The sequence below is a fragment of the Mustela erminea genome, chromosome 19 (assembly GCF_009829155.1).
Source record: "Mustela erminea isolate mMusErm1 chromosome 19, mMusErm1.Pri, whole genome shotgun sequence".
Lineage (NCBI taxonomy): Eukaryota > Metazoa > Chordata > Mammalia > Carnivora > Mustelidae > Mustela > Mustela erminea.
Genome location: NC_045632.1, coordinates 33,836,792 through 33,857,204, shown reverse-complemented (window position 1 = coordinate 33,857,204; position 20,413 = coordinate 33,836,792). Strand labels below are relative to the sequence as shown.

The window sequence follows — 20,413 nt, the reverse complement described above, 5'->3', positions numbered from 1 at the left end:
ACCAGACTTAGTACTGAGAAGAGTGGAGACGGACAGCTACCGAGCACCCCTGAAAGAGACCCAGAGACAGAGAGACAGAGCCCAAGCTGCGGAAGAACCAGAGGGCCAGATGCCAGAACCCCAGGACTCGGGGCCAGTTGGGTCCCTTCTCCCAGGTCCCCATGAGACCACCCTAGTTTGCCGACAAGTTCCAACCCACCCTGCAAGCAACATTCCACTTACTGAGTCCTAGGCCTTCCGGAAACCCTCAGCCAGGGCAACGGGCAGCGGCCTGGGGGAGATCGGGGGGAGGTGGAGAGGGGCAGAGAGAGGCTTCACATGTCCTCCAGGGCCAGGATCAGAGTGGACGCAGCCTGCAGCGCAGAGGCCGCGAGGATCCAGAGGCTGAGTTGGGGAGGAAGCCAGAGAAGGCCCCTGCCTGGCCCTCTGCTGCCCCCTGGTGGCTGGTGACCACCCAGCCTCAGGCTTCCCGCCCAACCAGTCCCACTGGGTAGAGCTGAGGGCAGCGGAGGGGGGCGTGTCACTTCACAACGCACACCTGAGGCCCCCATACCCACGCACCTTCCCCAGATAAAGCAACGCACGTGCAGACACGCCCACCCGCGTGCACACACGGGCCGCCTACGTGGCAACCCCAGCTGCATCTACCTCTAAGACGCACCTGCTCACACTTGTCCACGCCCCCCCCCCGGAGCCCCCAGAATGCAAAGAAATGCGCCGCTCCTTGTGTCTTTTTGAAAAAATATTTTCATGGGCCCTATGTTCACAAAATTTTTGGTGTTGAGTGTTTCCTGAACCTTGATCATTCAAGAACTAGTCAGAAACCCTATCTTCTGCCTTCCCCTAATCCTGCCTTGTCATTAGCAATCTCCATGATCCCCTGGCCGGCTTTGCTCCACTTTCTTGCTCTGACTCTGGATTTGCGATTTCTTGGCAGACTTTAGTGGAGCTCCTCCTTTACCCTTGTACTTCATTCGCACTTAGGCATGGACACATTCAATGTGCATCAGAGAATTTGCCCCCATGCCTAGGCCACTGGGACTGCAGTGAGCAAACCTACTCTTGGATGTCACTGAATCAGAGACAGCCTCCCCTGACCCACTCCCCAGGTCCTCACGCCAGTGAAATCCCGCCACTTACCGGCCTCCCAACTTCCTTCCTGCAAGCCTACCTGGCCCCCTCTCCGGAACGGGAGTCCTTTATAAGACACAAAGCAAAGCCTTCCCTGGAGCCTCTCCCAAAGGCATTTGGTCTGAAGCACAGCCAGAGGGGCACCCTCTTCTGAGTGACACAGCTGTCCCAGAAGCAGGCTCCCATTGGCCAAGGCACCCCAGGATGAGGCTCTGGACCCGTCATCTTCAGGCAAGGACCCTGTATCAGTCCGGGCTCTACCAGAGAAACAGAACCTGTAGAAGATGAGCTAATTGTTTGTTTACTCCATGGGGTGGACTTAACGTGACTGAAGAGGCTGGCCAGGCAAGTGTCAAGTTGTGGGGCAGGCCGGTAGGTTGGAGACTGCAAAAACATCTTTGTAGGCTGTGGGCTGGACTGCTTCTTCCTCAGGGAAACCTCGTTTTGATCTTCAGACCTTTCTGGGAATTGGAAGAGGTCCACTCTGATTAGAGGGGATAATTGCCTCTACTTAGAATCTACTGATTGTAGATACTGATCACATCTGCAAAATAACTTTTGGGTCAGCACTAGTTAATGACTATTACATAGCTGGGCCTCATCACGGCTGATACATCAAAGTAACCGTAGTCAAGATCACCCTTTGTCAGTTCTGTGCTCGCACTCGTGTTCTGAAACCACACTTCATCTCCAGATAAAGACAGTAACAAAGCCATGCTTCCACTTATTGTAATGCCACTATCTTGCAGTTTTCACGAAAAACATGCTGACCCTTTCCCCAGGAGAGGATGCCAAATCCTTGGGTGATGGTCCCTCTTCTCCTTGATAGCCTGTAATTAAAAGCCTGTGATGTAATGTTAGGTATGATTACATCATCTTATGTTAGACAATAAGGAGACAAGGGAAGAAAACATGTACTACAAGTGTGCGTGTGAATATACAAACATAGGCAAAACAAAATGAGGAATATTCGTGACAATGACAGTCCTCATTTCTAGAACTGGTCACATGGCTGTAATTGGGTATTTGTAACCCCCATCTTCCACTACCCATTCCATGTCTTCAGTAAGCCCTGCAAATGGTTATAGTTCTCTACATGGTGGGGTGACCCAAAACTTCATTCCTGAAGAGTCACAGCCATTAGGAGTCCTACCTAAATTGGGTGGTAACTTTCCATTGACTTTAATCATAGTGCATGATACGAAGAGACACCCCAACGGATCTCCCGTATTCCAGAAATCTTATCTTCATTGTATAGTGCCGCCCAATTTCCTCTTGATAATCCACCTAGCCAGCAGAACAACTCCCTTCTTTGCCAGTTGATTCAAAAGTAGGAGGACCCCAAAGTGGCCAGGTGGCGATCTTAGTTTCCAGTTTAATGGAATCTGTCTCCTAGTGGAAGCATTATTTCCTCTTGGGGGTTGAACTGTATCCCCCCAAGGTCATGTCCATTCAGAACCTTGGAATGTGAAAGGAAGTCTCTGCAGGTGTAAATACGATGACTGGTGTCCTTATAAGAAGGTCATATAAAGACACAAGAGACACAGAGGGAAGAAAGTCATAAGAAGGTGGAGGCAGAAACAGACACAGCTATGTCAAGGAGCATCAAGAAACTGCTGGCAACCACAAGAAGCCAGGAGAAAGGCGTAGAACAGGTTTTCCCCCAGGGACTACAGAAGGGGGAAGTCATCTGCCAACACCTTGATTTCAGACTTCTAGCTACTGGAATTGAGAGAAATTTCTATTGTTTTAAGCCAGTTTGTAGATTTTATTAAGGTAGTTCTAAGAAATGAATACACTCCCTTAGGAAATAAGACCTCTAGAGCAGAGCAGAAGATTGTGGAAAAGAGAAAGTTTTATTCTAATGGATCAGTAGGGTCATAGTGAGTGGTACCACTCCCATTTCTGCCCCCTGCTCTCTGGACCTGTGAATCGTGGCTCTGTGAGAAATAGCACCATAAGGCAACATTGATTAGAGCATATATAGCCTTCTGGAGAAACCTGGCCCAGCCCTGTGGAGTATCACCACCTAAATATACCACCTGGTTCGGTCCTAGGCACCTTCCTAGAAGAGGCTGCAGACCACATGCCCTCCCTTTAGGCCCATTAGCATTTTTGAAGATCCCAGAAGCCCACAGTAGGATCAAACTGCAGTTTTCAAATTTACTTGACCATGAGCTCATTTTTTGCAATGTTTCTCCTGTGCAACCAGGATTTAAGAAAACATACCTGGGAAAATGCAAACTTAAAAAGCTGCTATGGTTTAAGCTGGTTTTAGATATTTAACTGCTACTTTGTCATGAAGATCCAAACCAGTTATTTTCTAGTATGAATGGTGGTAGGTAGTACGTTATACCACATTTAATAACTGTTGTGGAAGCATTGACATTTCTGCCACATCCCCCACCCATCAGCTGTCTTAAAGCCTTATCTGATGTTTGAAGATTCCTCCCTTTGTCCTGGTGCAGCTTGGGCCAATGTGAACCCTTGTCAGCTGTCTTCAGGAGCATCTTCCTGGAACTATTTTGGGCCATGGAATCTGGAGTTTCACCATCACAGGCTGACCTCACAGTGAGTGGCCCCAGTCCTTCAGAAACATGAGATGGACGCTGCCATCTGTCTGGGGCTCTAGGCACTTTGTCAGATGGTGATGCCCCCTGCCCTGAAAAATCAATGGGCTTTTTTACCCAACACTTGAAAAAGGCCTTAGTATGAGCTGTTCAATGTTTATTTGATGTAAAAGAAGTTTTCAGTAATGATTAATTTAAATGATCACAACCATGATACTAGAAGTGTTTACTGTGCCAAAAACACCCTGCCCAGGCTTCCATCATTCTGCCTATAACATTATTCGTGGGTGAAAAATACACACAACTGTGTTTTTAAGATTAGTCTCAAAATTAATTCTTAAAAGATAAAAATCACAAAAGCAAGCTCAGCTTACAAAAGCCAGTGCTAGATAAGCAGGTGTAATTATCACAGAATTGCCAAGTGGGAGGGAGGTAGTGACTTTTTTTTTTTTTTTTTTTTTCCCCCAAAGTTGGCTCCACACCCAATGCAGGGGCTTGAACTCATGACCCTGAGATAGAGAGTCCCACACTCTACCGACTGAGCCAGCCGGGTGCCCCAATGCCACTAACTTTAAACCTGGGAATTCAACTTTGTTGGGTTACCACATAAGCCAGTACTGTTGGAATCAGGGAATGGACAAACACAAGTATATTCTTAGGAACTTAGAACTTTCATGGCCTTACCTTATCATTCTTTATTAGTACAAACAGTTCTTTTATAAAAAGAAGCAGAACATGCAGGTGACTTACAAGTTAGCAACTCAACTGTCGACCATCCCATGACATGGACACGGAGCAAACTGCTAAAATGACAGGAATCTCTGCCAGGGTCATTCATAGTAAAACTTTATTGAACAGAAAATCCAGCAAAGGTTTTCACCTCTGCAAAGTTCCCCTTGGTTTAAAGTAAAGCACTGCATTTTAAAAAGCAATTATACATAAGTCTTTCCTAGAAAAGTCCTGCTAAAACATGTCTAGCAATTTCATTGATTATATAAAGTAGTACACTTAGTGTAATTTAAACATTCCAACAGGAATCAAATCGTACCAGCAGAACCATTTCTGCATCTATGATATCTATGTACAAACACACATGCAGACACACACACATCTGAAAAGTTCCTCAGGCATAAACATGCGACACTAATGCCTTCTACTTACAATGCCTATGAAACTACATACAGTATATATTAAAGCTCTTCAGAGAATAAAGACATGAGAAGCCTTGGACATTTTTTGTTCATCAATTTGTATCTTGGCTTCACGTCTTAGTTTCTGCTTTTGCTTTATCACAAAAGCATATCCTCCTCCTTGTTGATTCTTAAATTCTGTGCCATTGCCATGTCCAGGTGAAGAAATCCAGCTGGAGTCAGATGATCCAGTCCATGCCTGTCGAAGCCTCCAGCAGCCAGAAAGCAAGCACCATCAGTTTGCTATGGCTGGGGGGCCTTCTGGAAGGAGAGAAGCAAAGAAAGTCTTGAAGACAAGCCAGGCTGTGCTCATAAATGAAGGGCTGGTCCGCTCGTCGTCTAGTACGTCTCTGTCTGGAGGGAGGCGGCTGGGGTCTTCGATTTCAGCATCAGAGCCTTCCTACAGCATTATAATGAAACACAGTGAGAAAGCCTTTAGGACCATGACAAATGCCAAATAATGTAATAATGTTAGCAAAGGACAGAGTAAATCCTTGGTCTCATACTCAAGCAATCAGGCAGACAGGACCCAAGGGAATGGTGTCCAAGGCTGGATGGAGTTCTCAGGCCTCACAGCACAACTGCTGGTGACCTTCTCACAGTTTTGAAAATCCCCAGAAGTTAAGTATTAGAACAAATGAAGTAACTACATCTTCATTATTATTATTATTTTTAAAGATTTTATTTGTTTATTTGACAGACAGAGATTACAAGTAGACAGAGAGGCAGGCAGAGAGAGAGAGAGAGAGGGAAGCAGGCTCCCTGCTGAGCAGAGAGCCCGATGCGGGACTTGATCCCAGGACCCTGGGATCATGACCTGAGTCGAAGGCAGCGGCTTAACCCACTGAGCCACCCAGGTGCCCCTACATCTTCATTATTAAACTCATGAGTTAAGTTAACCACTTCATTAAATATGGATATTCTGATTTTGGCAGTATTTTGAGTTAAGAAACTAAAAATGTTCTGTAAACAGATGCAAGGGTGACATTTATATTAAAAAAGAATATCCTTTAGGATTATGGATTAAACTCTTCTACAAATCTAGGGAAATCCTCCAGGAAATCTGTTCTATGAGACATGCTTATCTTCCTAAGGTTTAATTCCAGTAACTATCCATTAGCAGTTTCCATGGTATAACACATCATTACAGGCCTCTGAATGCTCAAAATAGTGAGTTTAAAAAACATTATTTACATTTGCCAAAATGCAAATTGCCAGAAGACTAAAATACCTGATGGATTTTATGGCATACTCAATGTGTATTAAAAACAGCTACTGCTCGGGGTGCCTGGGTGGCTCAGTCAGTTAAACGTTTGACTCGTAGTTTCTGCTCAGGTCATAATCTCAGGGTTCTGGGATTGAGCCCCGTGTTGGGCTCTGCTCTCTGTGCAGGCAGTCTGCTTGAGAGTCTTTCTACCCTTCTCTCTTTCCCTGACCCCCACCTGCTTGCACGCATGCATGCTCTTGTTCACTCTCAAAATAAATCTTATAAAAAACCCAAAAAACAAAAACCTAGTGCTCTAAGAACAAATTTGAAAAAATCTTGAAACTTCAGCCTAAGGAAATGGTAAACTATGAGGCTAAATAAACGTTAAGGATTTGAGAGTCTGGCATTTCACACAAAGCTTGCTAGGTCCCCCGGAGCTCCTTACCTGTAAATTGTTGTTGGGGTCCTGATTCACAGCTTCATGAGGACCATCGTTTGGGAAGTTCTGAACTGGCCTCTGTCTAAATGGAAACCACCCAACATGATGCCTTCAAAGGAAGCACATAAAAGTTCATCTTAGCTAATCACAGTGAAATTTGTACAAGAATTTAAGGGGCTTTGGTCCCCCTTGCTCTCCTCCTCTAATCACAGCAGTGCTCTCATTAAAAACTCACAGGCCCATCTGCAGAGACTTCCTTCCTCACCATCTCCTAGACTTCCTCACCGGCCTATCAGCTTTTTCAGGGTCACTATGAGGACTGTTTCATTCAGCACTGCATGCCCCTCAACATTAACAGCACCCAGAATACAGTAAGTGCTCTTGCTGATCCCGAACTAAACTTCACACTTGCTGAACCCTGAGCAGGGGGTGAGGGAGGGATACATACACACATGCACACAGAGCTGGGATTATAATATCTAATAACCTACATAAAAAGTAAGACCTAAATTTGGTCACAAATATGATTCTAGAGACTAAAAAACTTAAAGTGTTGCTAAAATTTTATTTGGAAAATCCAATTAACTCTAAGTCTTATAGCAAATGTGACAAAATATTAACAATGATTAATTCTGGATGTAAGAGTAATTATTATATTATTCAAATATTGTTCCCTTAAGATTTTTAAAACTAAAATAAATATCCATTTTCACTCTATAGGAAAAATTTGTCAGTTATGACCACAAAGAAGACATATCACTCCAGGCGAGGGTTTCTCAGCTTTGGCACTCCTGACATATAGGGCCGGATATTTACTGTGGGGCTGTCCTGTGCGTTCTAGGATGTCTAGCAGCAGGTCTGGCCTCTACCTACTAGATGCCAGGAGGACTGCCCCTCCAGCTTTGACAGTCCAAAGTGTCACATCCTAGGAGTACAAAATCATCCTGATTGAGAAGCACTACTCTGAGTCAAGGATAAAGCCAATGTCAGGTCTGTAAAGGTTCAGAGCTTTGCGTGGCCCTTGAGAGCTGTGCTGCTGTTAAGTGCCTGACCTTTATTCCTGGGAGGCAGCAACTACAGACTGATAAAGATAAACTTTCAAAACAAATACAATTTTCCCTTTCATGGCTTAGAATGACCATATTATTGTGGTTCATGAGCCTGGCAGGGACCTTACCCAGAGGAAAACAGAACGTTCTTCTTGCGTTAACATACAATTAATGTGTTCTCAGCAGTGCCCAATGAGGCTGTCAATTCTTTGCACTGAAGGTGCCAGAATAATATGCTATTAAATACACTTCCACGGGGACACCTGGGTGGCTCAGTCGGTTCAGCGTTCAACTCTTGATTTCATCTCGGATCATGATCTCAGGGTCATGAGATTGAGCCCTACATCGGGCTCTGCACTAGGCATGGAGCCTGCTTAAGACTCTCTCTCTGCCCCTCCTGCTCTCACTCTCTCCCTAAATACTAAATAAAATCTTAAAACAAAAACACACTCCCATAAATAATGACTACGACAGCTCAAAAAAAGAGAAAAATCTGTACTTGGTTTAAGCCACCATGCCGCACTAATCTGTAGTAAAGGGGAAAAAGGAAAGCAAAATCATCTGCTTACAGGTACATAACGACGGTGGCCCCCATGACCATGAGGAACCTGCTCAGGGAGGAGTAGAAGTAGAGGATACTGAGAAAAACGGAAAATGTGGCTGCTGAATAGGTCCAATCCAACCAATCTCGATTTATTTCATCATCTTCTTCCACAATAGGGCCACCTTGTGCATTCATCCGCAAATTTTGATTGGCCCCAGGATTAACCACCACTGGAGGAGCAGCGTTCTGATTGGCTGGCTGGTTCTCTGCTGGAAACTGGTTGTGAATAGGGGCTGGAGCAGGTGCAGAGACTACAGGTATCTCTTGTGCACTTGGTGAGGGGACAAAAGCCCCTGATGCAGCAGTGGCAGCTAAACTAAAATAAAATCAACAGAGGCAGATACTGTTGAGAGCAAAGCACTGTGAAGACTGTGCTTCTCATAGTCTTAGTTACAAAGGGTCTTTTACTGTTAAGAACTGTAAGTAGGTACATGAAAAACTTGCGTTTAACTTAGTGAAGAATTTCTTCACTATAATTGAATCTATAAATGTCTCTTCTGCTCCTGAGAGAGCCACATGGCAAATTTCATCTGTAGTTAAAAATATAAACCACAGAAGTATGTTACAGTAGCAAATTCAACTTTTCACAAAACCAAAGATACCTTGTATTAAAAAGGAAGTAACTGATTCTAAGTGAAGTCATCAAACTACGTACAGACACAAGCCCCCCCGAATTAATACACAAATTAGGTAGCAGTTAGGATGTATATTCTCCTCCACTCCCCGGACCAGACAGAGCAGGGTTCTGCACACACTGAGATACCCTCCCCCATCCATCCCCAGTGTGGCTGCCCCCAGCAGGACAGGGAAGGACTCACTATTGCATGTAGTACTGCCGGGCGTAGATCTGCTGGAACCAGGAGAGCTGCAGCCAACCATAGGTTGTGTAGCCCGAGAAACCAGGCCCCAGGCCTTGGAATGCTGGCTGGGCAGCTTCAGGTCTATGAAAGATTTTTTTAAAACACTCATTTTGACTTGGTTTAGTATGAATAAATGAAAGGTCTAAATTATAATTAGGACTTCAAAGAGAGAGGCTTTATGATAGTTGCAGGCAGATTACTTTGTGATGTCCTGTGTCATACCAGCGTAGGAAGTGCTGACAGAGCCCTACCACCATGGTCCAGGTCCCAAAGGGGCACAAAGGTCACTGAGTCATTACTAGGATGTAGAAACCAGCTGGACCCTTTCAGGCTAGGTGGATCCTCACCCCCAGTCTCCATTTGCTGAGTGTCACTGCAGCTCTCAACCCACAGCTTATCCTTCAAAGAGCAGCTCTAAAAAGCCACATCTCTCTCAAAGCCTTTCCTAAAGAAAAACTACCCCCTCTCCCGCCACCCGTTTCTCCCCACCCCTAAATCTGAGCTACACGGGGGTCAGAGTTATGTGCGTATGTGGCCTCACTCACATGTGCTTGCTGACACTGTGCCCTGTACAGGCTGGGCTGTTAGCTCACCAGATCCCCAACAACCTTGTGGGGAGGGGGCATTCCCCTCCATTTCACAGAAGCGAGCCTGAATACAGCTCAGGGAAGACAAGGGATTTGCACAAAGTCACTGAGCTAAATAGCAGGGCTGGGTTTGAGACCTGTTTTGACACCAAAATCCTGTTTTTTAAACAGCCTAGGGCAGAGCCTAGGGTGTCATCTTTGGCTTTGTGTCCCTGACACAGTGAACTCCTTTGGCAGCAGTTCACAAAATTGAAACCAAAAGTACTGTGGAAAGATTGGGAACTGGTTATATAATCAGCTCTGCTGGTTACCTCCCAACCTTAAAGTTATGTGTATTGGCTGTTCAATAAATTATATGTTGAATAAAATCACTGTTTTTCGTTTTGTTCTAAGATTTATTCGTCACAGAGCAAAAGAGAGAGACAGCACAAAAAGGGGGAGCAGCAGGCAGGAGGAGGAGCAGACCCTCCTGAGCAGGGAGGCCAATGTGGGACCTCATCCCGGGACCCTGGGATCATGACTTGAGCCGAAGGCAGATGGCTGATCAACTGAGCCACCCAGGCATCCCTAAAATCGACAAGTTTTATCAAGGTAAAATTCATATACATATGGGCCAAAAATTTCAAGTTGTATAGCTTGAATAAGGGAAGCAATTTTAAGTGTTTCTATCCAATTATCCAATCTATACGTGGATCGTCTTTTTTTAAGTCGGCTCCATGCCCAGCGTGGAGCCCAATACTGGGCTCAATCTTATGACCCTAGATCAAGACCTGAGCTGAGATCAAGAGTTAAGACACTCAACTGACTGACCCACCTACGTGCCCTTATGCTGAAAATCTTTTAACCAAATTCCCTACCCAGAGTGTTTTTAAAATGGTATTCCAATCAAGTAAGTCTTGGTATGAATGATATCGTTTTTGATCATTTAAAAATATTACAGCTCAAGGCAATGAGAGGATAACAAAGTGCTTTTGTAACTCTGATGAGGACATGCATTGTAGATAGTCAAGGTAACTAAGGTTTTACTCAAGTATGTAGGGGTGAACTGACATGATGTCTAGGAATTACTTTTAGACACTTCAGAAAGGAAAAAGCAAAGGAGAAGTAGATAAAACAAGCATAACAAAACTGTGATCATTATTATTGGGCTCAGGTGATGGCTGTGTGAAGATTCACTACACCATTCTCTCTGCTTTTGTATTTGAAATTTCCGTTACGGAGGAAAAAAAAACAACAACTCATCATTCCTCAAATACCTGACTCTGTCAAAATGAAATATTAAAAACTACCAGGAAAAGGAAACCAGGGAATTTAGGGGCAATACAATTCTAACTTGTAATTATTATTTTTTCTCCTAAGAACTTTTGTAAGAGGAGGTCCCAAGAGCTATGAAATCCAAACATCAGAGCATTTAATCACTCCTGACTTTTGCTCTAAAGAAAAGACCTTTTTGGGATGCCTGGGTGGCTCAGTTGGTTAAGTGGCTGCCTTCAGCTCAGGTCATGATCCTGGGATCAAGTCCCACATCCGGCTCCTTGCTCAGTAGGGAGCCTGCCTCTCCCTCTGCCTGCTGCTCCCCCTGCTTATACTCGGACAAGTAAACAAAATCTTAAAAACAAAAAGAAAAAAAAAATGTCTAAAGAAAAGACCTTTTTTCTCCAGTACTGCCAACTCAGTCCTTGGCACAGCATTTCTCAAACAATCTTTTCATCTTTTGTCACTCATTGTTATGATAGACAAAGCACAGAGCCACTCAGCAAAGCAGCTGTGAGATGCTTACACCAGCTGTTGTCTCTGAAGCAGAACTAAGTCCCAGTCATGAAGTCAGCACAATGCAAAGCACACCCATGTGGGAGCTGCAATACCTACATTTCGACATGTGGATCCCCATATACTTATATGTTCTTAAAAGGCTCTCTATATTAAGAAAAGTTATACATGAAAGTGAAGCCCTTAAAAGACAAAATTTTGTACATTTTCAAGTTCTTGACTGTAACTATAAGCATACTTTATTCTTAAAATTGATGCAAATGATGCCCATCCACATAGTATAAACCTGGTTCTCTATTCTAATACTCACCTTGACATACTCTCCCAACCAGAGGGAGAAAGGTTCCGAAGAACCTCCCTCTGCCTTAAGCTATCACCTGAGGAATCCCCAGGATACTGTCCCTGATGGAGACCAGCAGGCTGCTCTGTGGATTCAGCGACCTAAGGAAGTGCAAGATCAATATTAGAACAAAGGATCTGATGCAACTGTCTGCAACCAAACTAAAAGGATTCTTTTGCTGTGAATGGCTTCTGTCCCTCACCCCACCTCTGAACTTAACAAAATTAAACAGATGCAGTGTTACATAAAAAAATTCTGAAATTTGTCAATCCAATTTCAATCTATATTTTAAAAGTCCTTATTTTTTCCTAGAGTAACTATGCTGCAATTTCATTAAAATCTTCCAACGAAGTTATCATTGGTCAGAACGAATTCTGATAACGTTCTACAAATCTTACAGTGCTAAATTTACTAAATCAAGAAATAAAACCTGACCAACAAGATTTGTAAGTACAACCTAGCCAGCAACCTAAAGGAAAGAAATTTCCTATACTGTGTTCAGATGCTTCAGGAAACAGAGTCATAATCCTAATTTAGAATGTGTCATTACATTAGAATATCCTTACTATATATTCAATCAACACTGTGAAATAAAAAATAACTGATTTGGCCATCAAACGTAAGTAAGTCTTTAGATATCACTTGATATTAGGAATTAGTGATTCTTTAGAAGAAGCTTATTATGTGCTAAAGTCAATAAAAACCCATTTTAGAGTGCCTTGTTGGATATAGCGCTACTGAAGGTCAAATCATATCCCAGAAGATAGTGTAACGTAGAAGTCTACTTTCCACTGTACCACTAATGGTATAGTCTACTACTGTAGTAACAAACATACACTTGTACTGGTAAGTTTCTAATTCCTGATTCTTACTGGGGAGGAAACAAACTATTACTTGATAAAAAGGCAATAAAATCTCAAGTTTTCTCCAACTCCCTTTATTTCTACCATGAGAGTCTGAATTGACAGAGACTGTCATAATCTTAAAAAAGCAGACATACCTTTGCGCTGGTTTCTGACATTTTTGAAGGACCCTTCACACTGCACACCAAATGCAAAACATGCCGTTTTTCCTGCTAAAAATAATGAGGTACCTTAGGACCTGAATTCGACCTGGTAAGCACTTAAAAAACGTTCAAAAGTTAAGGTGTAAATGATGTACCTTTGGAAGCAAGTCCTTGAGACACTGGTGATCCAACAACAGCTTCCCAGAATAAATCAACCTCTGGTCCTCTGGACGCTAGTCAGGGAAAGAAAGAGTAGCACAGGTCAGCATTTAGCTCCCACAAGTTCCCAAACACAGAAGAAACTTCTATACAAATAACTTGAATATGGGTCTTTTTTTTCCCCTAGAATCACAGGAAAGCGTTTTTTCAAAAGTCTCAAAGACAAAGCTCTTCTTTAGAAAGTGGTGAACTTTAAATTTCTAACCTGCAAATAAATTTACGATGACAAATTATTTCCAGTGACTTATAAATTCCCAAGGAAATTCTTTTCTGCCACTAAAAACACAGTTTATAGAGAAAACACAAGTTGTAGAGAAAACCTCCCAAGCAAGGTCAGCCTTCACCAAAATCACCTAGTATTGTCCTAAGATAACATAAAGCAATTCTAAACTAAGTTCTCAAAGAGACTTTTACCTGCAAATGCAGGTATAGAGGAGATGGTGTATAGGTAGTACTTCTTACAACCCTGTGAGATTTAGTATCCCTGTTTGAAGGGAGGAAAAGTCTGAAACTGACTTGTCTAAGGTCATCTACTCCGGAAGAGTTAAAGATTCCAACCTCTCTTCTCCTTCCCAGTGATTTCAAAACCACAGGGACCCTCCACACTTTTCATACAAATCTCACTTTTAATTCCTTTAAAAATCATACTTAAAACTAATAGCCTCAAATGATATATACCAAAGCCAGTACACTGGAGATCATCAACCAATGCCAGAAAAAACTACTATGCAAAATTTGGAATAAAGCTGTTCCTGCCAAGTAGCTGGAGATTATAAACTGCTTAAAACAATCAAAACAATAATTGCATCTACTTATCTGTATAAAATCAGGACTTTTGACACTATGCACCTCAAACTACAGAAGCTAATCGGATGTTGTGTTCACCACTGTTCTGATTGACTTTACAGGTAATGCTACACACATAATTTTGTAAAATGTTATCTCAGAGGCGGGGTCCTCCATTACATTAAAAAGTTCCACACTAGTAAAGGTTTGAAAACCATAGCTGCCTGTGGTTTTTAATTAATTTATTTTTGTTAAATGTTTATTTATTTGACAGAGATCACAAGTAGGCAGAGAGGCAGGCAGAGGGAGGGGAAGCAGGCTCCCTGCCTAGCAGAGAGCCTAATGTGGGGCTCGTTCGAGGACCCTGAGATCATGACATGAACTGAAGGCAGAGGCTTAACCCACTGAGCCACCCAGGCGCCCTTGTGGTTTTCCTTCTAAAGGCCTGAAATGACATTCTATGTCTTCACTCAGAAGGCTGATTTGAAAAAATTAAATATGTTATACAACTATATGAAAGTATATAACAACTATATATGAAAGTACACAAACTATATAAAAGTAAGATTTCTCAGCTTAGAAACCAAATGATGAGTGCTCTCCTGCCATAATTTTTAAGCACAAATTTACACACCTGAGGTGTCTTTTCTTTGGGTCTTCAGACTTACTAATAGGAGTGATGTTTGTCACCCAAGGAAGCCCTTAAGGGAAGCTCTCCTCCAAAACACTGCCTTTACCAAATGATGCAACTAGCGACTACACCTACGTACCTAAGAGCCATTCTCACAGCAACACGGCCACCTAGTTTCTCGGAAGCAGCTGCGGTGAAACTACCAACAGTCCCAAGTGGTACGCTAAAGGAATGAAAGCTTATTAAGTAAATAAGCAAAATTCAAAAGAACTCAGAAGGAAAATACTTCCTTCCGTACTGAACGAGAAGGAACAAAAAGAACCTAACCCCTAAGCTAGGACACACAGCAACTTTTCAGATAAGGAGGAACAGTTCCACAGTCTTTTTCGGCCCAATGTCTCCTCCTGCCTGAGGGAGAATTACACTTGTGGGCAGTAAGGCACACTGCTGACACTTACATAATATCAGGGTAGAAAGTAAATACAGGAAGGATGCAGCCGCCTCCATCACGTGGTGGGGACGGAGGGCGGTGCTAAGGGTGATGTTGACAGATGTGTCCACCAAAACAAAGCGAGGAAGTCTGTAATTGAGGGGCCAAAGTCCTAACACCCAGGCTCAGGGAGGTTCTTTGCTGCCTGCTTCCCCTTCCAGAACACTCTACCCAGAAAGCGCGCCGGGCTCCTCCCCGGGACTCAGCAAAGACTACGCAGTCCGGCGCGGCAGGGAGGGGCCCAGGGCGGAAGGTGGACAGGGAGGGGAAAAGCCACGTCTCGCTCCTGGGTGTGGGACCTTAAGCACACACTCCCTGGGCCCTCACCCTTAACCACCCGCCCGGGGCCGGCCCCTGCCTCCTCCGCTCCACACTGAGACGCGGCATTCAGAAAATCCACTTCATCCAGTGGATGGAATCCTAATGCGGAACGCCTAGTTGCACTATCCTTTCGGGGAAACTGAGGCTGGGTGGGTGCAATGACTCACCCAAGGTCAAAGTGCTGTCTCAGCGGCTTGGCTAAGGCCGGAAGCCAGACCTAGGGGTCGGGGCAGTGGCCTGGGAGGTGGGCTGGAGGGGGGCAGTCTTAGGGCCGGGACCACGAGAGGCGAGGTGACAGGGGAAGGCGGCCCGTCGGGAAGGCGGAGCGATGGCGGCCTAGGACGTGGAAGTGACGGCCATTGGGCCCGGCGGCGCGGCGCCTACCCCGGCAGAGCAGGGCAAGACCCCAGCCCTGGGGAAGTGACCTGGTGAGGAAGAGTCCGTTTGGGGAGGGATGGCGAAGGGAGAAGCTGTAAGGGAAGGGGTGGCGGACGCGAGGCGGGCCGAGGGGATGACAGCCGGGGCGGGAGGCGGTGGCCGCGGAAGTCGGGGGCCCCTCTCACCGGGCGCTCGGGGTAGACGCGGCTCAGGTGGGCCTTCAGGCGGCCCACGCTCCAGCTGCGGTCGCCGCTCAGCTCCAAGTCGCGGTGGCGCTGGTTGGGGCTCTTCACCAGGAGCGTGACGGGCTCAGGCTCGGGTTCGGGGTCGACCTCCATGTCGGCTGCGCTGTGGGTTCCGAGGAGCTCCGAGATGCCAGGCAGGCGGCGTCACTGCCGCCCACAAACTCTGCAACGACAGTTCGCGTTTCTGGGGCGCGCGCCCCCGCCTCAGGCTCCTTTTATAGGCACCTCGCGCCTGGGCTCTGCGGCGAGAACACTCTGTGGCCGCCGCCCATTGGCTGAGGCGGAGGTCACGGCCCTAACGTGGCCCAATCGGCGCCGGGATCCGTGGGCGGAGGGCGGGCCGAGCACGTGGTCGCGGGCTGATGCAACCCGTCGCCCTTGCGTCACCCGGAGTCCCGGCTGCGGCCCCGGAACCCGGGTTCGGCGGCCATGTTTGGGTGCGCTGCTGCTCCTTGGGGCGCTGAGGCCCTGACGGAGCTGGGGTGCGCCCTAACTCGGGTTGCTACAGGCGCCTCGAGGAGGGTCAGGCCGGAAGACCCCCGGCCTGGCGGCTTCTGCAAATTGTGCCCTCACAAAGCAGCTCTCCCCGCCCCTTTTGACACCACGCGCCAGGGTGCACTTGTCCTTTCCCTTCCCCGCGGGCGGCCCAGGACGTCAGGCCCCACAGCCTACCCTACAGTGGTGGCCTCCCATGCCTACACCGACCCTAGCCCAAAGAACAGCTCGGTGGACTCCGTTTGCGAATTCACCCGGAAGGTCGGCCTTAGCAGGGCAAGGAAGAAATGGGGCGGGTTCCTCCTGGGGCCAAGGACAGAGGCTTCCCACCGGCTGTTGCCACTTCATCTGTGGCTTCAGACGTTAACGTTGCACCCTCAAGTATGGGGCATCACCTTTATGACTGGCAAACGAACCACACAGTCCAGCTTAGGCTGGGAGACCCTCACAAAGGGCTTCGCTTTATAGGATGCTGACCCGTACTTTCAATTGGGGCTGAGACCAGGAGGGGAAGGTTCTCAGTTCTCTAAAAGGTGTCTCTGATGTAGAAAATCTTATTCCCTCCCCTCTGTAGGAAGGAGGAAAAAAAAAAAAAAGACATGAAAAACAAAACTGATATTGTGCAGGCTCCATCCTTGGTCCAATCCTGCTGGGACATTTGTTTATCCAGGTGTCAGGAGCTTGGCAAGGGCAAGGGCAAGGGCAGGAGGCTAAGGGGAGGAGCCTGGTCTGGTTAGTGGGTATAGTACTGCAAACTGGGTGGCTTGAAGGACAGAAATGGATTATCTCAGTTCTGGAGGCTAGAAGTCTGACATCAAAGTGTTGGGCAGGGTTTGTTCCTTCTGGGGGCTTTGAGAGAGACCTGTTCAATACCACTCTCTTAGCTTCTGGTAGTTGGCCTGGATCTTTGGAGTTCTGGGGTGCGTAGCTGCATCATCTCATCTCTGCCTTCACCGTCACGATCACGATGTGCACATGCCTTCACATCATTTTCCCTCCATGCATGTCCATCTCTGTGTGCCAATCCCCCCCACCCAAAACCTTAAAAAAAAAAAAAAGATTTTTATTTATTTAGGAGAGACAGTGCACAAGCAGAAGGTGGGGTACACGAGGGGAGGGAGAGAGAGAATCTCAAGCCGACTCCACCTGCCCAGTGTAGAGCCTAAGCAGGGTAGGGGGCTCAATCCCATGTCCCTGAGATCATGATCTGAGCCAAAATCGAGAGTGATATGCTCCACTAACTGAGCCACTGGGGCACCCCCACCCCACCCTTTTTATAAGGACACCAAGTCATGCTGGGTTAGGGTCTACCCTGCTGACTTCATCTTAGTCTGATCATGTGCAAAGACCACATTTCCAAATACAGTCCCATTCACAGGTACTGGGGGTCAGGATTTCAACATCTTTTTACACATTCAATCCATACCATCCTTAATGTAACACAGAACTAGGGTGGCTTCTTTTTCAGCAGTCTTTATCTTAAGAAGTGGGGTGGAGGGCTTTAGACAGAAATTGTCCCCATGCCCAGCTTTCAGTGATTGGATTTTGTCTGCTGAGGGGGGGCTCTGTCGCTTTTCATCGGGGCTGGTTCCACAGGTGTGGGACCTGTGCAGTCACATGGAACTCCACTCTTGGTTTAATGCTCTGCTGTTACCATCTAAAATTCTTAATAAATTTTGAAAAAGAAGGTTTGCGTTTTCATTGGTCCTCACAAATGAGGTAGCTGGTCCTGCTTTCATAAATAAGATGGAAGAAAATGACTGATTATGATCTGGTGGTCTTGGAACTAGCTAGAAGCTGGCCAGTGGGGCCAGGCCTATTAAAACAAGCAGAAGCCTTAAAGGAGGCAACCAGGCAGGAGATAATGGCTTTATTGGGAAATTAAGTATGCCCCATGGCGTGGTTTCCTCTAGCTCATGGTGACAAGCATCAAGACGCTTTAAGATAGCTCATCCACTTCCAACAATAAGAAAGTAAAGGGGTTGTGTTTTTTTCCTTAGGGAAGAGGCAATCTAATTTCTGTGAGTCCATTTTACCTCCCAGTAAGAGCTCCTTTTAAAGGACTCTGGTGATTCTGCCTATAGCATATTTAGAAAAAACATTAAATTCAAGTCCACAAACATGCCAGGAATAGAAAGGTAAACATGGAGTGACCCTATTCTCAGTAACCTCACAAAGATAATGGCGGGTGATAAGACAATACAAAAATACAGAAATAGAGAACAACCCAGAAGTCTCCCACATTTCTGAAGGACTTGTGATTACACTGAGGGATTCCATAGCAGCAGGAGAAGAGGGGGTAGTCAGAAAAAAGTTGGAAACGGTGGAATCTGAGCTGAACTTTGAAGGATGTGTGGGATTGAAATAATAATAATAATGTCAGCAATTACTGATTAGGTCCAACAGGATGACTGTGTACAGAATTTATATGGACAAGTATAAGTCAGTGATTAAACTCATGGTCCCAGAGCCCGACTGCCTGTTTTCAAACCTAGCTTTTGCCCCTTGAGTGCTATGTGACCCTAAGCAAGTTACTTAATTTCTCTGTGCCTAATTTTCCTCTTCTGCAAAATAGGAAGAACAACAGTATATATTTCACAGGGTTGTTCTGAGGGTTACACGATAGAACATTGCTGAAGGTCTTTGGACAGATCCAGACAGGATGTGCTCCATAAATGTTAGCCATGTGCTTGATAAATGTTAGCCATTCATATTTAGCAAACCGAAACCAGTCCAGTCCAGTGGTTCCTGAACCTAACTATGAAACAAAGTCACCCAAGGCACTCTTTTTTAAAGTAAAGTTCCTTGGGCACCCAGGTGGCACAGTAAGTTAAACATCTGACTCTCGATTTTGGCTCAGGTCATGATATCAGGGTTGTGAGACTGAGCCCCATGTTGGGCTCTGTGCTGGGCATGGAACCTGTTTGAGATTCTCTCTCTCTTCCTCTCACCCTGCCTCCCTCTCTTAAAAAAAGGAAAAAGAAAAAAAAAGAAACAAAGATCCCTGCAACACCAACACCGAGTAGTGGCAAAGATATGGAGCAACTAGAACTCTCCTACGTGGCTGATAGGAGTATAAAAATGGTACAGCCCTTTTGGAAATTGGTCTGGCAGTTTCTCTTAGAGTTAAACACACACCTGTCTACAATCTAGCCATTACCATCACAGGGATTTACCCAAAAGAAATGAAGGGCTTGGGGCTCCTGGGTGGCTCAGTGGGTTAAGCCTCTGCCTTCGGCTCAGGTCATGATCTTAGGGTCCTGGGATCGAGCCCCATGTCGGGTTCTCTGCTCAGCGGGGAGCCTGCTTTCCTCCCTCTCTCTCTGCCTGCCTCTCTGCCTACTTGTGATCTCTGTCAAATAAATAAATAAAATCTTTAAAAAAAAGAAAGAAAGAAAGAAAGAAATGAAGAAATGAAAGGGCTTGCACAAGAATGTTCATGGCAGCTTTATTCATAATAACACCAAACACTGGGAATGGTCAGTTGTCCATCACCAGGAGATTGGATGAGAAAGCTAGAGAACACCCTTACAATGGCATATTACTCAGTAATTTAAAAAAAGAACCAACTCCTGATACATACAGCAGCATGAATGAATGTCAAAACCATGCCAAGTGAAAGAAACAGGCAAAAAGAGTACGAATTGTAAGAGTCCATTCATATGGACGTGGACTTATGGTTGCCTGGGGATGGGGCCGGCAGAGACTGACTTGGAAGGGACACAGCAGTGGTGTGCCCGAGTCAGCTGGTAGGGTGACACAAGGCCCAACTGTGAGCCTCTTCAGTGACAACTCTTAGAGTGGCATCATATCCATGGCTTGAAATTGGCTATGCTGGGAATGTTTACACCACAGAGATCAGCAAACACTACAAAGCAGAGCGTTTTTTACCCCAGGGAATCGGTTGTTAAACTTTTACCAACACACCACTGAACATGAAGAAAGCTTCTGGACTGTTGAAATGTTCTAGCTTGATAAGGTGTGGGTTACGCAGGTACAGACATTTGTCAAAACAGATCAAGCTGTTCACTTAGCATTTATGCCTTTCTCTGCGTGCACCTCATGCTTCAGCTAAACATGGAAATGAAGAAACAA

At 45.5% G+C, this 20,413-nt stretch overlaps 1 protein-coding gene across 2 annotated transcripts; it reads right to left on the bottom strand.

The window, feature by feature from the left end:
• Positions 1-4,526: 4,526 nt before the first annotated feature.
• On the bottom strand, positions 4,527-16,048 carry HERPUD1 (homocysteine inducible ER protein with ubiquitin like domain 1). Of its 2 annotated transcripts, none has more exons than XM_032324284.1 (8): positions 15,764-16,048; positions 12,909-12,986; positions 12,748-12,819; positions 11,718-11,848; positions 9,009-9,131; positions 8,156-8,506; positions 6,544-6,646; positions 4,527-5,291 (listed from the first exon to the last, which is right to left on the bottom strand). In XM_032324284.1, exons 1-8 carry the CDS (start codon positions 15,914-15,916, stop codon positions 5,127-5,129), a joined length of 1,176 nt encoding a protein of 391 aa, XP_032180175.1. In that variant the 5' UTR covers positions 15,917-16,048; the 3' UTR covers positions 4,527-5,126. The 2 variants fall into 2 exon arrangements, with proteins under 2 accessions (XP_032180175.1, XP_032180174.1); XM_032324283.1 differs by having other exon boundaries at positions 12,748-12,822; positions 15,764-16,046.
• Positions 16,049-20,413: the final 4,365 nt, after the last annotated feature.

What these genes read in the sequence shown, in the direction of transcription:
- HERPUD1 (XM_032324283.1), bottom strand. Translation starts at nt 15,916, where the DNA reads ATGGAGGTCGACCCCGAACCCGAGCCTGAGCCCGTCACGCTCCTGGTG. An exon ending in TCAAGGACTTGCTTCCAAAG is followed by an intron (nt 12,823 to 12,908) that starts GTACATCATTTA and finishes CATTATTTTTAG; the next exon opens with CAGGAAAAACGGCATGTTTT. An exon ending in TGTCAGAAACCAGCGCAAAG is followed by an intron (nt 11,849 to 12,747) that starts GTATGTCTGCTT and finishes GCACTTCCTTAG; the next exon opens with GTCGCTGAATCCACAGAGCA.